The 21,998-nt window shown below is 36.8% G+C and overlaps 1 protein-coding gene across 5 annotated transcripts in view; it reads left to right on the top strand.

Moving 5' to 3' along the window:
• Nucleotides 1–21,998, top strand: part of NCOA2 (nuclear receptor coactivator 2) — a 186,551-nt gene that overhangs the window by 98,970 nt on the left and 65,583 nt on the right. For all 5 annotated transcript variants that reach the window (XM_085572213.1, XM_021543382.4, XM_021543379.4 and 2 more), the window contains 2 exons: nt 14,999–15,100; nt 15,987–16,159. In XM_085572213.1, coding sequence (XP_085428339.1) covers nt 15,018–15,100; nt 15,987–16,159 — 256 coding nt within the window. In that variant the 5' untranslated portion in view covers nt 14,999–15,017. The remainder of the gene's footprint in view (nt 1–14,998; nt 15,101–15,986; nt 16,160–21,998) is intronic.

Raw genomic sequence — 21,998 nt, 5'->3', positions numbered from 1 at the left:
TATGTAACTTTCTCTATAATCTTAATAGTTTTCTTTACAAGTACATGCTCTTGTAAACAGAATGACATTCAGTTAATCTTCAGACCTCGTATTTATCTCATGGTTATGCATGATGATGTCATTAAATATCTCAGCAGTATTTACCTTTCTTTTAACCTTGGGAGGACAGCATTTAATATTGCAGATTAACTAACTAATAATCCCCCTCAAAAAGGTTATTGGTAGTTACTTGTAGTAAAGTGAAGGCAGTATGCTGTTTCCCCTGCTTGGGAAGTTATTGCAGGCTTGTTGACTTTATTTTCCTCTTGTACACAGCATTAAGCCCAGCATTTCTCCTTAAATCACAGCAGTAGTACTAATCCTGGACCACAAAAAAATAAACTAAAATTAAGTGTTTAGATTTGTATAGGAGTGCTGGTTGTAATTTCTTTAGAAAGTTAAAGGCAGGGTTGAGAGGATGCATATGATCAGTCATTACTGCAGTGCACTGGCAGTTTGCTAAAAGTGTGTTTTCCCAGATTCATACTGAAATAGTGGTGGTGACTATCATGCATAGAATCGGTTTAATAATTAACTAAATGCATACAGGAAATGCCTTAGTTTATTTTATTTAGAACTTTGAAAAACTCATGCTACTTTGAGATAGGAGGGAGAAAGGAAAATATTATTGTTTTTTAAATTAATGTAGTTGATGTTTGAAGAGACTTTATTTCATACTGTGAGGGCAGAGCCAGAAACGTAAACAAGTTTGCGCTATTTATTTGCTTGTTCTCTTTTGTCTTGGTTTGATTATTTTAATTGCAGCATAGTAACATTTTGGTACAGAGGCCTGGGGCAGGCGGTGCCGTGGCGTGGAGGCTTGAGAGCCTGTCACGTTCACGGCACCAAATGTCGAAGCCACAAGAACAATGAAACTTCCTCTCTGCTTCTTGTGTTTTCTTCCTTTATTTCATTACAGGAGATCTAACATGATAGTGGGGACTGAGTAGTGCTTTCTGATCTGTTGGCACCTGTGTTTTGTAGAAAAATAAATTTTTGCTGCTGGTACAGTCATTTTGATTTCCCTGATGCCTTTTAGGATGTAGTAAGGGGGGAAAATTGGAACAAAATCAACCTTTTGTGCAGACTGTGTTCTTCAGGTGGCTTTGTGTTCTCACAAAACTCAAGTTGGGATGTTTTCTTTCGTAAGTGGTTTCTTACAGAATTATTGTATCACTATCTTTGACAAGAATAATTTTGTTTGCCCACTTTTCAGAATTTTGTATACTTCTATAGTCAGCAGGTTTACACTGGTAATGTTCAAAAGGTGTTGCTCTCTAATTTTTTTTTTCCTGTTTTGTTGTCATATCTGTAAGGGAAATTTCTTGTACAAGGAAGGAGGGAAGGTGACTGCATTGCAAAATATACCAATGTTGTAAGAAAAATACCCTCCTTGGAAAGTGTGAACTAGAGGCATACTTTGAAATGTGTTTGGGTTTTTTTACTCCAGAGTTCTTAGAACAATTTTTAATAATAAATGTTGTTGGGAAGTCAAGTGTCTGGTTAGATTTTATAAAGACATTTTATTTATTTATTTAGGCTAGTTATAGAAAATAATGAGGGAAGGTATGAAAACAACCTTGATTCTCAGAATCTAATTTATTAAATAGAATAAGTTTGTTAGCACGTTAATACATAATAGCCCCATAATTATAGTAAGAAAGCTGAGTTAAGGACTGAGGACTGATCTACAAGCCAAGCTGTTGGAGCTGAGTAAATGAGAAGGGTGTTTGTAAGTTGATAATCACTGTACTTGTGAGGAAATCCCGATGGAGTCATTTTACTGCCTGCATTCCTCCTTAGCTTCTCTTGCTGCTTACGTTCATCTGTGGCAAGCCTAGAAGGATGCCTGAATTGGACTAAAAATTATGATTAACAGGTAAAAGTTTGGTCTCTGGAGGTGAGGTGTAAGATGTGAAAGCTTGGTCTTCCAGAAGTGGGCTGGTCTCAGTACCCAGGGACGATCCCTGCGTGGTTGCCCTGATAGCTGAAGGGCACAGTGGGGCCCTGGGGAGGGCTGGCTGGGTGGTGAGGATACAGAGCACAAGGAACAGTGCAGGAATTGGACAAAAATTGTGAATGAAGACACAACCCAAAAGTTTATGATAAATGCATTGAATTTGCAGTGTGTGTTATACCTGAATATCCTCTTTGCTGCTTCCATTTAATTTTCTCCTATGCACCCTGTCCCTAAACAAACTTCATCAGGATGCTGTACTGCTGTGATTTTCCATTCCTGATAGCATAGGCTGTTGTGATTGAGCAACACCAGATTCTCACTGAAGAAACTTCTCTTAGAACTGCTTGGAATACAATTATTTTTGGTCCTTTTCCTGAAGTTTTGCCAGGTAATCAGTCCAAGTAGTTATAAATGTGTGTTATTTTTTGCTTTTGGGCTGTGTATTGCAGACTTCTGGTCAGCTCCTTCTATGAATATAGTGGGTGTTCCTCTCTTCAGTAATTATATTCCATTACAATCCAAAATTAAAAATACTTGGAGTAGACATTGATTCTTTCTTAGCACTTTTGATTCTTTACCAGAAACTTCATTATTAACAAAATGTTAAACTTTCATTATTAACAAAAATGAATTCTACTTTATTCTTACAAAGAGAATAAAATGGTTCCTAATTAGCATTCAGCTTTAATAGTAGAGTAACCTTGTTTTCTTTGGGCCACAGGATACAAGCATAGCTTTTTCAGGCCCATGGGGTGATTTATGACCTACAAAAGAGAGAAATTACACTTTGATATCTTCTTATAGTAGACTAGCAGGAGAATTGAAGCTTTAGTGAAGTCAGTGATAAAATTCTGATTTATTTCAGTTGAGTCATAGCATCCCCATAGAACTGTTCCTTTTTTTTACAGTGCCATTTCTGCTTTGGGGAGCTTATAGAGAGCTGTTGTAAAGCTCGTAGGGCATTGCCTGTAAGCATTGTGGAAGCCAAAGGTATATATGGATTTAAGATGGAATTGGGCATCACTACAGCTAATTGTACCACTGATTGTCAGAGACAGAGGGCAGATCTGGGGGAAGGATCATCTATGGCTGCCTTGTACCTTCTTCCAAGACACCTGCTATAAGTTTCCATGACAGAGTAGTCACAAATGAAATGTTTCTTTCGGTTGACTCATGTAGCCACTTCTGTGAATATTTTATTTGGTTACTGCCTGGATTCATATGTATGTGTGTGTATACATATAGACACACATGGCTACAAAACTGGTGTTCATCAGATTTTATTTCTTGGCATTTGACTAAGTAAAGCAACAACATTTTTATGAGTTTAATGCTTTTAAGTGCTTTAAAATGACAGTGAAATTTTTCTTCTGTTATTGCTGGTTGCATTGTTTTACTAAAGCAAATAAAATGAAGACAGACATGACATTTGAAGTTGTTAGTAACTGTTACTCATGTTCACAGACCAGTTTTTGGACTCCTGGATGTATTAAGAACATCAAGTTAATAATACTTTGTAAGTGTTAGCAAGACACTCATATATGACTCTGGCATAATTTGGTGGCTTTAATTATTGAGCTTAGTAACAATGTGTATAGTTAGCACTCACAGTAGCTTTGCCAAAAATCTAATGTCCATCTAGCATATATTTAAGTACAAAACTGTAATTCTGCATGTTGGGAGGTGATACAAAGATAATCTTTCATGCATATAGCTGTAGTCTCTCAAAAAGCATGTATTAAATTGGTTGCTCCTCAAACTTTAATAAGAAGAAAGCCTTTTCTACTTCCCAACTCTTATTCTGCTGCTCCAGTGTGAATGGATGACACTGGTATGTATACCAGTATCAGCAGGAAGCACCTGCTGAGGGAATCTACCTGTTCATACAAATACGGGATGGGACTAGAGGCCAGGCTCCCCATCTGGTCTCTCCCATAACATCCGGAACCACATCCTTGCTGCTAGGCAGCACCCTCTGGGACCAGGGTTCCAGCAAGCCATCATAGGCTGAGGAGGACACTGAGTGTTTTCCAGGACAGACACTCTAAATACATTGCAGAGGCAGAGAGGATGGGTAAACTGTAACCTTGGGCACTGTACTGAACAGGATAATTTGGTATACAATTTAAAGAAGTGGTGCAGCATTCTGAACTTCTGAGGGGCACAGAGGACATCAAAGTGAAGTTCAATTCACCGCATAGACAGTTGTTAAAGTTGCCAAGACTGTGGCCATTTGTGGAGCTCAAATACCATTTGTTTAACTTGAGTATATGTCTGACTTCAGACTATTGTTAACTTGCAACCTTCAGGAACAAAGCAGGATGAATTCTTGATTCTTAATTTGAAAATTTATTATTATACACTGTTAAATGTATGCTTGTGAAAGCATCTCAGTATTATAGAAGGAAGTGTGGAGTATGTATCTTGTACATATGTGTGCAGTGGATTATTCTTTCACCATGATAAGAATATCAAAATATGTAGAAATATTATAGATAATATTTAGGTACACTTTCTCCAGCTCAGAGTTTTAATTAAGTACTTGGCATTCTATGTAATGTTCTGAAATTTCAACATGCTTCCTAGTAATGGGTGGTTAAGTAGAAAAGAAAGATAAACCCTCTTGGTACAGTAGGAATGTGAAAATTGAAAACATGAGTTCAATTTTTGCCGAGGTGCTAGAGAAGACATATAGAGTTGGAGTTACTGAAGTGCAAGAAAAGTTTCAGTAAGATTATGTGCTTTCAGTAACAGTATCTACTCTGGGGCTGAAGGAACATTATTTTGATGCCCAGGTTAGAGATATGGAAGGTGGCGTGCAATATAGGCATTTTTTGCTTAAGACTGAAGGTTGCACATCACATTGCACCTGAGTGTGCAGACACGCTGAGCTTGTCCTAGTGACCAGAAGGACCAGCACCTCTTTAGCTGTGTGAAGTCTTTGAAACTCAGATTGGTAAATGAAAGAACTCAAATTCAGATATGATAGGTTTTATCTCTGTGTGTATATCCTGTAACTCTAAATGCTATATACTGTATACACCTTGTGTGGAAACATGCTGTGTTTCTGTCTGGATTGCCCTCTACTTTTTACCTATACAAAACCATGTTTCCTGAGCTTTTTATCAATGGAATATGTTTTATCTAGTGCAAAGAGACTGGTGTTTGACAGGCAGTTAACTGCAGTGAAATCCTAATGTAGGCAAGCCCACATTACAGACACGTGTAAATGCCTTTGTTTATGTGATTGGTCATATTTTTCTCATTGCTAAGACAGGCATCTTGAAAATCACACCAAACTGTATAAGCTTTCTGGTGTTGTAAGTAATGTGTACATTTGTGTCAGTTACGAGATTAGAAAATGGTCGTGGATTTGAGTTTTTCCACAGTGTCTTATGCTTTTGAGAGTTGTTCCATTTTTCCTGTCTCTTGAGTCTGATTTTCTCCTTGCTCTTTGGTGGTTTCTGGGAAGGAAGTTGGTGTGTGAGTTTAAGTGGACAAATAACAGTTTGGAAACTGAGATTGGCAGAGAAGATTCAGTAGGAGTCAAAATATGCTTAACTCACTGTTCCAGAAGTATCATCAACTGGAAATGAAAGCTGTTTAAATACAAATGTTCCCATAATATTATCCTTTTCTGTGTTGCTGGATTTGCTTCATTTATTACCTGTGCTATTCACAAAGTTTTATTTTAAATCACAGCAGATATGAATAATAGGCTTCAAAATCAGTCTCATAAATTGTTAATAATTGTGAACTGCAAGAGAAAAATCTAGATTAAATAAACAACTTATGTAGGAACTTGGACTCCTTTTCCAGTGAAAATGCTTGCAGGGTTAGTATTTATTAAATGCATCATGTAAGGCTAAATTGATTTATAATAACTTTTGGTTTGTTTGGTCTTTTAACTTAGCTAGCTACCTAATACAAACAAAAGGATGTAAGAGTGATATATAGATATCTATAGATATAGATAGATACAGATATTCTGGCCTTGCATTTTGTTATTTAATTTGGTGTTTAAGGGGAAGTTTTTGTGATATTAACCTGCATTTTTTTGTTCTTGAGTATTAAAAATCACAAACAATTCTTGATAACTAGAGAAATAGAACCCCAGACCTGAAATTACAATATAGAGTCTTGAAGGTTTTTTTAAGTAGTAACACCTGTCTCCTCTTTGATGATGTTTTGATGCAAACAGATCCTTTCCTCTTTAAAAGTAGAAATTAAGCAAACCTGTTGTATATTAAGGGAAAAAAAGAAAAAGGTACTTCCTTCTTCTGATACTTTTTCACTGTTGTTTTATTAGAGCCTGGTTTTGCTATTCCTGGGCATATTAGAGGTGCTGACGTAGCCTAATCCATAAGCAGCTGAGTGAGTGGCTCTGTTAAGAGCCTTAGCCTATGGGAATACAGAAGGTAGGAGCCAGCCTACAGAGCTGGGGTCAGTCTGGAGGGGTTTTGGCAAAGTCTCAAGCAGAATTGAGGGTTTCTTAAACCTGTGGGCTTGAGTAGCTAAGAAAAACCTCTTTCTCCGTCAAGACGTAGGTGGATTTTACAGAAAGTCATATTAAATCCCAGTCTGTAACACTGAACATTAATGTTAGCCATTTATTTGATTGTTGCAGCATGTGTTAAAGAGCTGCTACCGCCCATTTGCAGCCTAATGTGTTTATTAGATGATCTTCCCTGTGGCATCTTGAAGTGTCTGTCAGGTAAAAAATTCATGAGCATTATTGGCTTTCAGGCTGCAAATGGAATATGTCGTCTTCTTACTGTCTAATACACCACTCTAAAGCCATTACACAAGAGTGAGGGAAAAGATTGAGGAAGGAGCCTTCAGCTTAAAAATGTGAGTAGTAGGTGTTGGATCCAGTTTTCAGTTTTTATACATGGACTCAATTCCAAGTAAATTATGTTTCTTTTCTTAGTTCCAGTTTGCAGAGTTGAAGAATAGAGTTTGCTAAATACTACCATAAATCTTGTGTTTATGTTACCTGTAATAGACTGTCTTTAAAATAGAAAGAATAGAAAAGATAGAAGAGGCTACAGGTGCATGTCAGATTTTAGTACAAATCCTTTAAAGGTGACTAGAGTCTTTCAGTTTGCTGCTATCACCTTCCTTTTAGAATCTCTGTTTTCCCTTTTTGCTTTATATTGTGTGACTGTTGTAGCGTGGCTAAGGTTTTTGACAGTTTTACCTATAGTAAAGGTGGTAGTGCTGTTTTGAGAAAGAAGCATAACCTTAAATAATTTAGTTTTATGTTTTTAATCTGAAGTTGCCATCACCAGCCAAGGTATTGGACATCTTGTTTATTTCGTCAGATTGCCATTGTTTTTGGGGTTCCAAGTGTTTAGTGGTGAAGGACAGGAAGACATAAGTTGGTTGTAGAGCATGTGGCTTACTTATACCAGGGATTCAGGACGATGATTTAATATATTTCTTACCTTTCTTTTCTTGTTCCTTGTATTTCCCTTGATTTTTACCTCTTGGTTATTTTGTTAATTTTCAAACCCTTATTCACGTCTGTCTGGATTTGTGGAAACTCCTGTGCTGAGCGAGTTTGCGTGCGCGAAGGCCGAGCCCCTGGGCGCCCTGGAGAGTGCCGGGAGTTACAGCTCCCCCTGAGCTGCTGGGCTGACCAAGCCAAGGTTGGCTTTAGGCTCCAGTGCCCCCCCCTCTGATCTAGTATCTTATCCTGCCTCTGACAGCAGTTTCCTTTGGAGGCCTGGGAAAGTGACTTGCAAGTGTTGCCTTCGCTGAAAAGGTTGCAGATTGCAGTATGTATCAATATTAAATATTTTCCAGTTCTGAAATGAATCCAGCGAAAAAAAGAGTTCATAAGCAGGAAAAAATGTGAAGAATCAGAATTTGCATGTGACTTCCAACTTTCCTCTGGCTTCTACCAGAATTAATGTCACACAGAGCATATTTCTAATTTTGAAACTGAGATAGAAAGCTTTCTAGTCATGGCAACTTCACAGGAAAAAAGGATGAACTATAATGGCTGTATGTCTGAGTAAACAACCACCGAATTATAAGCTGTTTTTTTCAAATTAGCTGTTAGAGAAAATTTTTTTGCCAAACTTTTCACTGACTTAATGGAAGTATAGTTTTAGTCGCTAAACAGTATTTTTCTGTTTGTTACTCAGTAAAACACTGACTTCAGTAAATCTCTTCAATATGAATCAGTTGTATGTTCACTAGTTTCACCTCTTGGTGGGCTGGAGGGGTGGTAGTATAGTACCTGTACCTGATTGTCCACTATATGGTACTTTACCTTTTGTTTGCTACTTTTCAGGTTGAAATAGCAGCTTTGAAGGTGTAATCCTCACTTATTCTTTAACTGCATTTGTTAGGCTTATAATAAATCTGACAGTTTAACAGGCCTTGTTTGGAAGATGGCCTGCTCTGATAAGAGATAAAATGCACATTATCTTCTTCTACATTGACTCTGGATGATTAACTGAATTCACTGGTGCTGAGGATCAGTGTTGGAAGGCTTGCTCTGCATGCCATGTTCCTCTGTGACATTTGAGGAATTGAAGAGCTGTAAAAATTCACACAATTGATTTGTAGTGGATATTTTCCTGTCTCCCACTTCATGGTGCCTCTGCTTTTCTTTCCCATTTGAAAGATGGATGTTTACTATTGCTTTATAATTAGGTTAAGCCTCTCTGTGTACTCCAACTTTAGCAGTTGCTGGTGGAGGATGTAAAGGAGGATGTGCCGTCACGACAAGAGCGGGAACTATTGTTTTATTACTGATAACAACAAAAACAAAACAACAACAACAAAAAAGAAAATAAAAAAGAATTTAAGCATATTTCAGGCTGTGTTGTTTCAGTCTCCCACATCTGGTAGAAACTGGTTAGGTGTCAATGAATGTAGTTACTAATATGTGCTATCCTAATATTTTTTAAATTTCATTTTTCAGTGTTTGTGATTTACATTTATCTATCAGAATAATTGAATAATTAGCCAGTGGGTGTTTTTGTTTTGTGTTGTTTGTTGTTTGTTTGGTTTTTTGTTTGTTTTTGTTTGTTTGTTGGTTTGTTTTGTTTTGTTTACATTTGTCATGCTTTGGCCACTGGTAGTGAAATGGAAAGAGAAGGAAAATGCACTTCTGATCTTAAATATAAATAGGAAAAAAGTATCAAGTTACCTTACATGTCCTGTTGGTACAGGTCATCAGTAGGAGTGTAAAATTAGTTCTTTGGATATTTTTAGTAATAATATATCTGATTCTCTAATTATCTCCTTCCTTGTAGGAAGCTGCTACAGTGAGTATATTTATATTTCCATTGCTCTATTGCTCATTTATGCCCAGTGGAATTAAAGCTTGAGTAGTATCTTAGTCAGCATCAGAAGTTCAGCTCTTAGTTATTGTTGTAGTTTTGGTGTTTTGTTGGGGTAGGACACATGGAAAAAAACCATAATTTAGAATACAAGAATATGGTACCACCACTGAAGGCAAAATACCAATTCCACTGTGGGATATTATGTTTGTATTTTGGAGTGCAATTAGGCTCTCAACTTACACAATAAAAAAGAGAGTGCCTGGTCTTGCATGAAAATTCATTCTGCAAGACATGCATTCAAAATTCACTTTGTAAGACACTTTCTTTTGAAATAAAACTTTCTTAGTTCAGTATCCAACATATCATGATGCTATATTTTTCACTATCAAGCATGTTTTTATCTCTCTCTTCTCAAAGCAGTGATTACTGCTGGTTTTGTTTTTACCAATTCCTAATTTGGTTAATCATTTTTATGTACCTTGCTAAATAACCCTTACCATCATTTTCTTGATTGTTGTATTTTTATATGATAGAGCTGATAGATACTACATTTCTACTACTTCTAAAGCATTGAATGGATCGAATGGTTTAATTTCTTTATCTTTCTGAAAATTCCTGTAGAGATGTATAAAAAGATCAGTGGAGTAGGATAAATGCTGCTTTGTAATCTAAGGTAGTTCTCTTAATGGGAAGTTTACTGGAGTAAAACTTTCAGTCTCTGACTTGTCATTCTGCTCATAGTGTCTTTAGCTTTGAATTGTCATGTTTCCTGGAAAAAATTAGACTTCAAATGTGGGACTTCTGTGTTTTCTGAGCTGAGAAGTTCTATGAGTAGTTCAGGAACCTAGGAATATCTGAAATCTTAAGCTCTCCTGTTAAAATATTGAATGATATAATGTTATGAATGTTTGTGTAGTATAAAACTATTGGTAATAATTAATAACCAAAACATTTTGATTCAGATAAACTAGTATGTATTGAGGAAGTTAAGGCAGAAACCAAAACATATAATATGCATTTTAGCTGCTTCAACCTAGAGATGTTTATTTCCATGTCTAAATTCCATCTATCAATTAAATAAAATTTTATTACATTTTCTGTTTCTTGCTTGGAGATTTCCCAGAACCCTGCTTCTTGGTACTTTATGTGCCCAGGAGGACTCTCTTAGAAAAAAAAGTGGTTTTAGTTTCTTGATTGTGCCACATGCAGTTGGTAGAGGTACCCAAAATTTCTCAAGTTTTTCATCTAGTGGTATGCATTGGTCTTGATTGTGAATTAGCTCATGGTAAAATATGTGAAACAGCTGCTTTATTTTTAAGAGACAAGATGAATCTGGAAGAGTGCTTGCCTTTTTGACTCATTAGAGTCATTGCTGAGAAATGGGAGATGGAGCTTTGCTACCCTCCTCAGCCTAAAGGAGTTAAACCTCAATCCCTGTGTCTCCAGTGTTAGAACTATTTACTCGTGAGTTTAGTGGTACAGACCACACCCCTAAAAACTGTACACTGCAAGAGTTAATCAGTCTTGCCCTCTATGCTTCATAAACATCCAGCTTTGGCAGGCAGGTAGCCTAGCCAAACCCAGGAGGCCATCCTGCCTGCTGGGAAATACAGGATGGGAGCTCTCTCTGGAGAGGAAACTCTATCTCCGTCGCTCAGGTTCTGGCTGTTTTAGTTGGTAAGATAATGTTACACAGGAGTCTATCCACACCTTCTAAAACTTGATTCTTCCTCATTTCTGTGAACTAGGGAATAGATTTTAGTTTCTGAATTGCAGAAGAATCTCTGACCTCTTAGATATCCCAGTCAGACCCTAAATACCTAGGGTTTGGGGGCACATCTTTTTGATTTTAGTACTATGTGCTAGATACAATGAGTGACTTTCATTTTAGCCTTTGAGATTTTTTAGATTGCTTCAGTATCATCTGTCTAGCTCTCCAGTTTCCAAGACACCTATCTAGAGGATTTTACAGTCTGCTCTGGAGCACAGTCACCTACAAGACAAGAAAATGGCCTATAAAAAATCTCAGAGGTATAGAACAAGATTTTGAATTAAAACATAAAGGAGAACAGAAAGCAAACATGGTAGTAGGTGGTAGATTTCCAGAAATAAATTATGATGAGTGAGAAAGACATGGGTAACTCATTCTAAGAATAAACTGATAATGCTGCTGAGAAAAGGATGTAATAGCCTGTAAGTGCAAACAAAATAAAATAAATACATAAATTACTTGTTTAGTACTATTTGCTATGTTTAATAAGGAGAGAAGAAGGTGCTAGTTTTGTAATTATGATACTGCTTTTGTTCACCTTAATTCAGAAGGATAAAGTTTAGAGTTTATGGTGGGAGATGAGTTTTAATATGTCCTCCAAAGGCTGATACTGTGGACCTCGTGGGATTCCTACAGAATAGCATTAGTGTGAATGCAAGAAGAATTGATTTATGTGTTGATGGAGCTACTGGTGAAACTTCGGTACCCATAAAAATAAAACTTTGAGGTAGGTCTGATAGAGTAGGTAGGAAAGTTGTCAGTAAGTTTCTGTGTGCTTTCTTGAGGAGGAAGGAGTTTTGGAGGGTGGTGTCCACCGTAAATGCTTACCTTCTTACTGCTTGGGAGGGAAGGGGAGTGAGAAGATGACAGTTGAGGGTTTGACATTATTTATGAATTGTTATGCTTGCTTTTCTCAAGAAAAATAGCTGATTTACATTTCTTAGGTATTACTTGGAAAGCATAAGAAATGAAGGGACTCCCCAGCCTAATTGTTCTTCTAAACTTTAGAAGAACAACTCGCCATCTGAGTCTGGATCAGAGGTCAGATCTTGAGAATGTACAGCTTTCATCATGCTGACGATTTTTTCTCACCTTGGTCAGTGAACAATTCAGTCATTGAAACAGAGCTGCAAGGACAGTTCCAGTTCTCCACTGGCAAAGCTTCTGTTTAAATATTGTCAGTTTCCTTAATAGTATCTTGCACTTTCCTCAAATTGCATTGTTTCAAAGAAGTGCTTAGCTCCTCATCTATGAGTGTGTATTGCTACTGCTGTGCTTGGATAAATTCAGACGTGTGTGTCTGCTGGGGCTAGAAGTCAGTGAGGACAGACAGCTATAGGGGAGCAGCTGGGCTCAGGGCCAGGGTGTCAGCAGCAGGGTGTCAGACCAACTGGAGACTTCAATTGATGTCTCATGCTCTGCAGGGTGGCTGGCGTTGGTGTGACTGCCACTGCCCTGCTGAGATCACTGGGGCCTCTGCAGCCAGGACAGAATGGTGGACCTTGTGATGGTGCATCTTCCCTTGGAGAGTTGTGTCTGCTCTGCCACGGAACCTTCTTGCTCCGCTTACAGTGGGATCTTCTCAAAATAATACCAGTGTGTACGCAGACACGAGTGTGCTTGTACAGACTCAGTAGAGAAAAAGATAATCCAGCTATCTACAATCTGGTGCCATTCATGTCAAAGACCAGACGGAAGCTATATATTACAGGCATGATACAGTCTTTCTTATGAAACTTGAGCAGTATCTAGAAGAAGGCAAATTACTCCACTCTCTGCTCAAACTGGTTAAAAAAGTACTGAGATCAGCTCAGTTGGTCAGAGCATGGAGTCAGTAATACAAAGGTTGTGGGTTTGGTCCCGGTATGGGCCATTCACTTAAGAGTTGGACTCAGTGATCCATGTGGGTCCCTTCAAACTTAGAATATTCAGTGAAAAAAATACTTTCAGTAAAAATAAATTTTTATTTTCTTTTAATATAGGGAAATGTTAGGTGGTGGTCAGTTCTGAATCGGAGATGGCTCCAACTCATTGTTCGCTTGCTCAGGTTACAGTGAGTAACCTTTCTCAGCATTAACTGCTCAGACCTTAGTCTTTCAGCTCTTCCTGCCAATATCTGAAATATCTTCACTCAGTTGGCTCATTGGAAAAACCAAGATTTCTACATCTGATTACCAACAAACAGGCTAGCAGCTAGATATTTAAAAATGTCAAAACAAAAAAGGGAAGAGGAATGTGTCTTTAACCCCTGGCAATTCCCTTATTAGGTTCAGTGCATGGTTGACCAGGCCAGCAGAGGGAAAGGAGATGGTGGGACAGAAATGAAGGGCATGAAGGAGGTGGTGAACTCCCTTGTTTTGATACCTGATTTCCACTTTATGCCAAAATGAAGTGGTCCTACAATTACAGGCTCCAGCTCTTATTTTAGTATGGTGTGAGTCACCTCTTGGATACACTCACCTCCTTCATACCCCTCATGCTTATTTTCCTGCTAATCCCAAACACTACAGGAGCTCTCTGAAATCTTTGCCATCATCCTCACAAAACTGGCAGCAACTAGGCAGATGCTGAGCTGGGGCTGCCCCATCTTCCATGAATTTTTGATTGTTTACATCATCTCCCTATGTACTTTGGTGATTTCTGCCTCCAGAATATTGGTACTTGATGAGAAATATGTAATCGGACGCAGGCGAGTTTCGAGTCCTTCTAGAGAGCATAGGGAAACCAACAGCTGGGAGCAGGGTAGGATTTCCACAGGCTGTTTATTGCACAAATTATAAGCTTGTGTTCTTTTTCTACATTAGCTTGACCAGTTATTCTCCTTGTGAGGTAGATTATATGTACAAAATATTTATCAGTTCCTCAGCAATTTCTAGTGCTGACGGATGTGGTGGTGTGTTTTTGCCTTAAATTGATGTTTGTTCAATGTTCCTTCATTTCCCTCTTCCCTAACCTCCTCCCCTCCAAGTTGTCAATCCTCCCTTTCCCTGCCCCTTTCCTTAGAACATTCCCTGTCACTCCTTCTGGTTCCTTCCCCTTCTTCCAGAGTGTTCCCTGTCCATTTAGTTGCACTTGACACCCTATTTCTTACTTTGTGTTATTCCACTCCCGTATTTCCCTTTATAGGTTTATGATATTTTTTTAGTCCTGCCTTAGACCCCTCCCCAGTTCTACCCTCATTGGTTATTGTTCCTACACCCCTCCTCCTGAGTTTCTGTATAAAATCTTCTGCTTACCCTTCCAAGCTTGTCTTGGGGCTCCATTTTCTCCACCTAGTAAACCCACTCTGGAGCACCCCAAACCCTGTGTTGCCTCCATCTGTCCCTGCGCCGAACCATCAGATAACTGGGATCGCAGAGCTCGCAGGGGGACGGTCGCACCTCTCTTCCCTTCCTGCCCAGTGTGCAACTGCTCGGAGCGTCGCGAGGCGCCACAGACAGATGCTCTGTTGCTACAGTTTTGTACATGTACTTTTGCAGGCATTAACTTCTGATTTTTAACTAAAGCTGCATGTGTTACCTTTTCACGTAGCTGGGACACGTATTTTATTTCATGTTGTGTTTTTCTTTTTGCATGGCACCATGGTGTCTCCTTTGTCTTTCATCATTCAACCTTGCAAATTTGCCATGAAAATTCAGCAACCCAGGCACAAAATACACTTAACTGTTCTTACATAACTGGTAATAATCAAAGAGATGATAATGCATTACTTACCCACTACAAATTTTCTTCTCAAGGAGTTTTGTATAGCATTTGTAGGGTCATAAACACAGTATTTTTATTGCTATCTTTCAAACAATCTCTATTTAGAATGATAGATTTGCCAAGTAAAATCATAGTTGAGCATGGAATGAGAAACTTGTAAATATGAACTGAAAACACAAGACTTTTCCACCATAACCCTTTCTTGCACTTTCTTCCTTCTAGTTGCTGATATGTGTTCAAGATGAGTGGGATGGGAGAAAATACCTCTGACCCATCCAGAGCAGAGTCAAGAAAGCGCAAGGATCCCGATCAGGTTGGACCCAGGTTAGACCATTTACTTCTGGAAATATTGAGAGAATGAGTTAAAAAAAAGGTTACATGTGCTTCTGTTTTTCAGTTAGAAGATGACAAACAACATTCTTGCAAAATGAAGTCAGTGCCAAACTACTTTATTGCAGTAATTCTGTGTTGTTGAGGGTTTGGGGTGGGGATGAGAACTATTCTCTTTTATTGTTATTTGTTTGTTTATTTTTTAATCCAGTGTTGTGCCAAAATGCAGTATTTTGGTGACAATTTAGGAGAGATGTAAAAATGGTTTTTGGCATTCACTGCAAGAAGTCTTCAGTCACTCATTTTGTTAATCTGAGATTATTTTTACCACCTCTGTTGTACATTATAATCTAGGTCTTGAAAAATATTTTCCAGTTTTAGAGCAGTTCTGTTACCAACACAAATGCATTTTAAAGCATAACCACTCATTCATAATTTCTTAAGATTGCCATAAATTCACAAGGAGGCAGGGGGTATGGATTGTTCAGTGTAGCTATTTAAGCTGTTTTATTTTCTCATACACAATCACTATATAATACTCTTTGGATTCTCAATGCCATGTGGGAGGGATACTTGTAAATATTCAAATCCTGCCCCACCCCATCCCCCAAAATAATCTTGTGTTTTCAATTTCTAATCCCAATCCTCTTTTGAAAGAAAAACATGACTGCTGGAAAAAAATAAGTAACATCTTTTCTAATGCTCCTTTCCTTGTTCCAGAGGAAACCTTTTCTGTGTGAGAAACTTGTAAGTTATATTTTGGTAGTGAGAAAGGTGTTTTTGTAAAACTACTGTCAAACCTTTTAAAATCATCTTTGAGCTGACCAAAAGGCAAGTAAACTGACATTAAAGACAGAATTTTTATAAACTCCTCTTTCAGCCCTAAAAGAAGCACTGAGAAACGCAATCGTGAGCAAGAGAATAAATACATTGAAGAGCTTGCAGAATTGATTTTTGCAAATTTTAATGACATTGACAACTTTAACTTTAAACCTGACAAATGTGCAATCTTGAAAGAAACTGTGAAGCAAATTCGTCAGATAAAAGAACAAGGTAAGAAGACGAATTATTTGATTTCGAATATTTTATCTTGATTGCTATATTATTTTTGGCTGACCTGATAGTCTCTTCAGCTTTTCTTTAGCAAATTCCCATGTTTTTCATTAATCAGTAATGAATAATGATGTACAGTCATGTGAATAGAGTGTCTTAAGTATAATATTCAGTATTTTAAAACAAGCTTCACTGAAAATTGTTTCGAGATAGAGAAAATCGATCAGTCTGATGTGTGTATCTAATGGAATTGAAATCACTTATGCTTTCACAAAAGTTAAACTAACAGATGGCTTTGTGGAAAAAAAAAACCACATACTCTTACATGGATGATGAATCCATGCAAAAGAGAAATAGTCCAGGAGAGTGGAGTATGTAAGTGTTCTGCATACTCGTTTTGCTTTCTTTTGTTGGTATGAATAGATATTGTGGACTAAATTATCTGCGTCCTTTAAATGATGACATCATATCCTCAACTACAATAGATTTGAAACTATTCTAATCTCTAGATAGGGTCCTGTTATAAATGTAAACCACAGAACGTGACAGTTTTCTTCCTGTTCTTTGTCTAGAAGATTAGTTTTGTATTTCTTTTCTTTTGATATATTTCCTATTCAAAGAGAAAACCCAAGTCTTTTAGAAACTTTAAATTTTTTGGAAGTGGGTTTTGTGGTACAGGTCTGTCTAGGCAGGCATACTGCAGGTGTTTGGGGCAGATTCAAATTCTTAAAGTGGGTGCATATAATTTTTCTTTTAATATAGAAGATTGATATCTCTTCATGAATTGTGTTTAGAGTGATTCCTTTGATTTTCAAACACTTTAAACATCTTTCACTTTTTCACTTTTCTGTGGGAAAATAATTTTTCCTTTTCCATGCTGTGTGTGTAAAATTATAAAAGTGAAGACAGCATGTTTCATAATTTAGATATATATTTGTCTACATATATAAGTAGATCTACAGTTTTAGCCATCAGTCTATTCAAAACTAAATGGAAAGTGGAAATAGTCAGATGGTGTCAGTTGCCTCCAAAATTCTGATTAATCTTAGGGAGCGTTCCTATTTCTCAGCTTGTTCTCCTCTTTTTGCTGTTAGGTTGCTGTGAATTTTAAAGTGGATATTCTAGTGATGTTGCCATGCCCCTTATTAGAAGTATACTTGTTAACCTGACACAGTGTCCATCATTGTTTTGCACCTTACTTTTGAGATATTCTTTTTCCCTTATTTTCTTCATCCTTTTCTCAAATTGATTTTTTTTGCCATCACCAAGCAACACATACTCCTTATCTTTACCTAAGAAAAGGAAAAGGGCAAAAAACCTGTGTTTTTCTGTGAAGTGGGTGCATAGAGGAAAATCTGTTCATCCACTTTGGTAATTCTGTTAGCAATTCTAGAAAATCTAGTTTGAAAATCTGGCTCTAACTCATGGTAACTTTGTCAAATCAGAGTTTTATTGTTAGGACCAATATCACAACAGTAGTTTTCATATTGTTATGAAATATTCACACTCATCAGACCAGGTTATATGTCAACTATTGAAGTCATTAAGGGTCAGAATTGTGCCAAACATGCAGTTAGTTCTTTTAGTTCATAAAGTCTTACTGCAGAAACGACTGAATATGCAGTCCTAAAGACAGACTAAACTGCTATGAGCACTGTTTATTTCAACAAGTAGAAGTAGTTTGCAAACCTTGAGCAATAAAGACACTAAATTGCTCTTTTTAATGTTGATTTGTTACACAAGGCTCTTCAGTTGAGGTCAATTAGGTGTTCTGGTAACTGGGTATCCACATAAAACTCACAGCTTGTACAGACTGACTTTAAGTCTCTAAGGGGCACTGCAAAACACTAAGACCTTCAAGGTGGTCATTAGTAGCATCTCAGAGGAAAGATCAGAATATTTGAAATTATTCCTTTGAGCTGATAAAGTTTTCATTAACAAAAATATCTCACATATACTAAAAGTCTAAATTGCATAAACAGTACAATTACCTGTATGTCTGTTGAGTACCACAAAAAACCTGACATAAACAATGTAAACAGTTTGGAAACCTAGTGAGGCTATTACTATTGCTCTCTCATGTTTTATAGGTAGTTTACCACCTTGCATTGGGAATCCTGCACTTAGATATGCTCATAATTTAAATGTACTAACTTTTGGGTTGTTCCGAATCTTCCTGATTGGTCTTCCACTGTAAAGACCTGTTATAACACTCGACAAGTATCAAAACTTGCATTATCTATTTCTAAAACAAAAGTCATTAAAATAATGCCATACTTGCATGAAGTGCCATGAGACTTAAGGTTAAAAATAATGTTTTCTTACAGTTGTTTTGTTGACTTCTAGTGTTATGCAGAATACTTGTAGGACAAAACTAAATTAACATCTTGAAGCTCTTCAGTAATTCTGCACTGACACGGACAAATTAAGATGTCTTAGTGATCACACAGTGGGTCTGCTCTGCATTTCTTCCAAAGCAGATTAGATTAAATTAGTGATAACTTAATTTACAGTTTTATTATTTAGAACTTTTAGTAAAGAGATTGTTTCTTTGAAATAAATACTAAAAATTCTAATTGCACATGAAGGTCTAGTTGCTTACAAAAGCACAGTCAGTTATAAATAACTTGTAAAGCCACTAAGAGCAACAAGTTTTATAGCTTCTATTGAGATTTGTCAGGGAAACTTTATTCTAGGTTCTAGGAGTGAGAACAAGGAAGGATGAAATGCAGATATTTGTTTCCCATGTCAAGCTAGCTGGGCTGGTAACTGAAAAATTAATAGATCTTTAATAATACTATATAATCTAGTATAATGTTACCCTGATCTATTTTATATGCAAATATATACTTGGAATACTTTATCTGTTATCTTTATATCGTTTCTCACAGTATATACTTCAAAGATTCCTAAGTTGTGGTATGTTAGAGATTCTGTTTATTACAATTTGAAGGCAAGTTATAAATGCATGTGTAAAGCTAAATTCATTAAAAGAATTCAAGATATTTGGAAGATGTAACCATTACATGAAGTTTTAATCTGGGTTTTGAAATGGTTTTAGTACTTGGGAAAGTGATGACAAGTTATTTTACAAAAGCTTAATTTTCTGCTGAGGACTTTTATCTTATTTTTGATGGATGGAGATTTTGTGAATGTCCAGAGGAGATGAAAAATTGTGATTATAGCGTGAAGATGAAACTGAAGTTGTATTCTTGTAAATCTTATGTGGGTATCTCTATTGGGGATTTGAGAGTTGTGTTTCAAGTACTTTGGAGAACATTAATTCAGTTTTTTATTTATAACATAAAAATAATTTGGAACTGTTGCGTTACATGGTCATTAAAGTGTAAGCTCTCCTGTAGTTTGCAGTCTGTGTTAAGTTTCTTGGAAAGCGTAATGGCCATATATGTTGCAGATACGTTCATAATGTGTGCAGGCAAGTAAGTTCTGATTTACACATGCTTAATTTAAAAAGCTTGTGTTAGGCAAGTTAAAGACCATTGGGAACAAACATTCCTTTATATGCCAGATGTCCAAGGAACTATAAAGCCATTTGATTGTGCTTAGGAAATATGCTTAGTGAAATAGTGTCTGATTGATTTTAGGATCCTGTCTTATTTTAAGAAGCAACTTCAGCACTTAAGATACTAACTTATGTCATATAAGTACTGCTGAAAATGTTTTCTCATATCTGAAGACAACAACTCTGACAGTAAACAAAAGTAATCTGAATTTTCTTCTTCCTTAGTAGACCATTAGTTGAACTGTTTCACATCAATTTCATTTAATTTTATTCCAAGAGTAATCATTTTCCTTTGCTCTTGTCACCAGCCTGACTCCTCCCCTCATTATGGTAGTGGGGTTTTTGTCCTTATTTTTTGATTGCTTTGTCTCTCTTTTGCTGGGTTTTATTTCAGGGTTTTGTGGTGGTTTTTTTGTTTTCTTTTGGTTTAGTTTGTTTGCTTGTTTGTTTTCTTCTTTTGGGTATAAAAATTAAACCCTTGCCCTTAGTTTGCAGCTCCTTTTATCTGTTATGCTGGCCCCAGTCTCAGCAGGTAAATAAGTCGTCTTTTAAAGCAGAGACTATTTGTCTCATTTCACTGTTTGAACAAATCCTGCTTTAGACTTTTAAACTTCCTTTTCTTCATTATCTAGTTGTGCTTTTTTTCTTTATTATCTAGTTGTGCTTTTTTCTTTATTATCTAGTTGTGCTTCTGTCTGAATATCAGCAATGCAGTAGGTACAGAGGATACTGAAGATCACCTTAAGCTTCTTCAGCAGTTTCTGCAGAAAGTCTCCTCTGACCTCTTTGGTTGGAGTGCTGAGGAATGTGTCCTGATAAAAGTGCAAAACAGGGGGTTGTTTGTTTTTTTTTTCAAGTCCCCTGATTCCTTTTATTAAACTCCAGTTCTCCATCTCTTATTTCTCCCCTTCTATTCTCCAAGCCTTTCTGTCTTCTGTAACCTTTTTTTTAAAGATGGCATCCACCTGTCTTATTTAGATTCACATACAGTGGGATATAATTTACTGTGGTAAAGTATCCTCAAATATGATTCTGTGTCACTTCCATTTTCCTGCAGAGTCCAGTTTTCATGTGTCACTAGTTTCTGAAGAGGTTTTGTGTTCTGTAGATCAGCTTTTCAGTGGTTCAGAGAAGGAATATTTGGTGGTAATTACTAGTCTAGCTGTTAATGTACACTTCTGAGTTGTGAAACAGGTCTTGTTTTCAGAATAGTGTTAAAAGACAGGCCTTGGACAGAATGAATTGCCATGTGAAAGCAAAATAGTGTTGGGAGAGGGAGAAGTACTTGATGAAGAGAGACATGCATGGAAACCTGTATGAACTTTAAAAGAAGGCTTGTTGTTAATCATATTTATCTTTTTTCTGGTTTCACATTTGATAGCAAAACCAGTTTTTGCTTCCTTGTAGCAGTACTGTGTAATCACAGGGGCACTCCAGCAGATAGTGTATTGTAGCCTCCAGCACCAGCATGCAAGTAAAATCACTTGCTAAAAGAAAGCAGCATGGTCTTAACGCTGTAATGAGGTGTTGCTTTGGCTGCTGCTACTTTGAATTTATCAGATCTGAATTTAGACTCATATTTCACAAGGTATTTAAGCAACTGCCTAACTTTAAGCAGATGAGTAATCTCTGTTAAGTCAGTGGAACTACTTAAAGGTTCAAAGTTATGTGCATAAATATCTTGTAAAATCAGAATATTAAGGCAAGAGAGCATATGCAGACTTGTGTTTTGTTTGTTGGTTTTTGTTTTGCAAATGCTTTACTGGGTCAATTTTACTGTAATTACATTTTATATTAATCATATTTAAGATGAGTTATTTAAATTTTATAATAATTTTTGAATCTTTTTGAAGGAATTCTACATGGCTATCGCTATTTGTATATACTGTATTTTCAGTCTGATAGGATTTTACGACGGAATTAAGCATCACAGAATTTCGTGCTTGAAGTCAAGGAATTTATACAGAGCATTTACAAAAAAAAAAAACAAAACAAAACAAACAAAAAAAAAACAACAAAAGCAAAAAAACCCAAAACAACAACTATTACTGAATTTGCTTTGTTGTCTCCCCTGCCTACAACTAAGACTGATACATTGACAGTGTCTTTGATCTTCCTCTATACATTGTAAGGCTTTCTGGCTAAATACACAGTTTATGTTGACTTTACTACTTGCATGACTCCAGAGAGCTACTGATTCACTGAAGAATTTAAAGTGATTTTAGGTAATGCAGACAATCAGTTTCTTTTCTGCATCTGGTCAAAAGTAGTCACTGGCCAGCAGACCCAGCAATGGGAAGATTCCTGGTGTTTGCT

This window comes from Lonchura striata, chromosome 2, assembly GCF_050655825.1.
Source record: "Lonchura striata isolate lonStrDom1 chromosome 2, ASM5065582v1, whole genome shotgun sequence".
In the NCBI taxonomy this organism is placed as follows: Eukaryota; Metazoa; Chordata; class Aves; order Passeriformes; family Estrildidae; genus Lonchura; species Lonchura striata.
The sequence above is the reverse complement of the archived record's forward strand: the minus strand, read 5'-3'. Positions and strand labels throughout refer to the sequence as shown.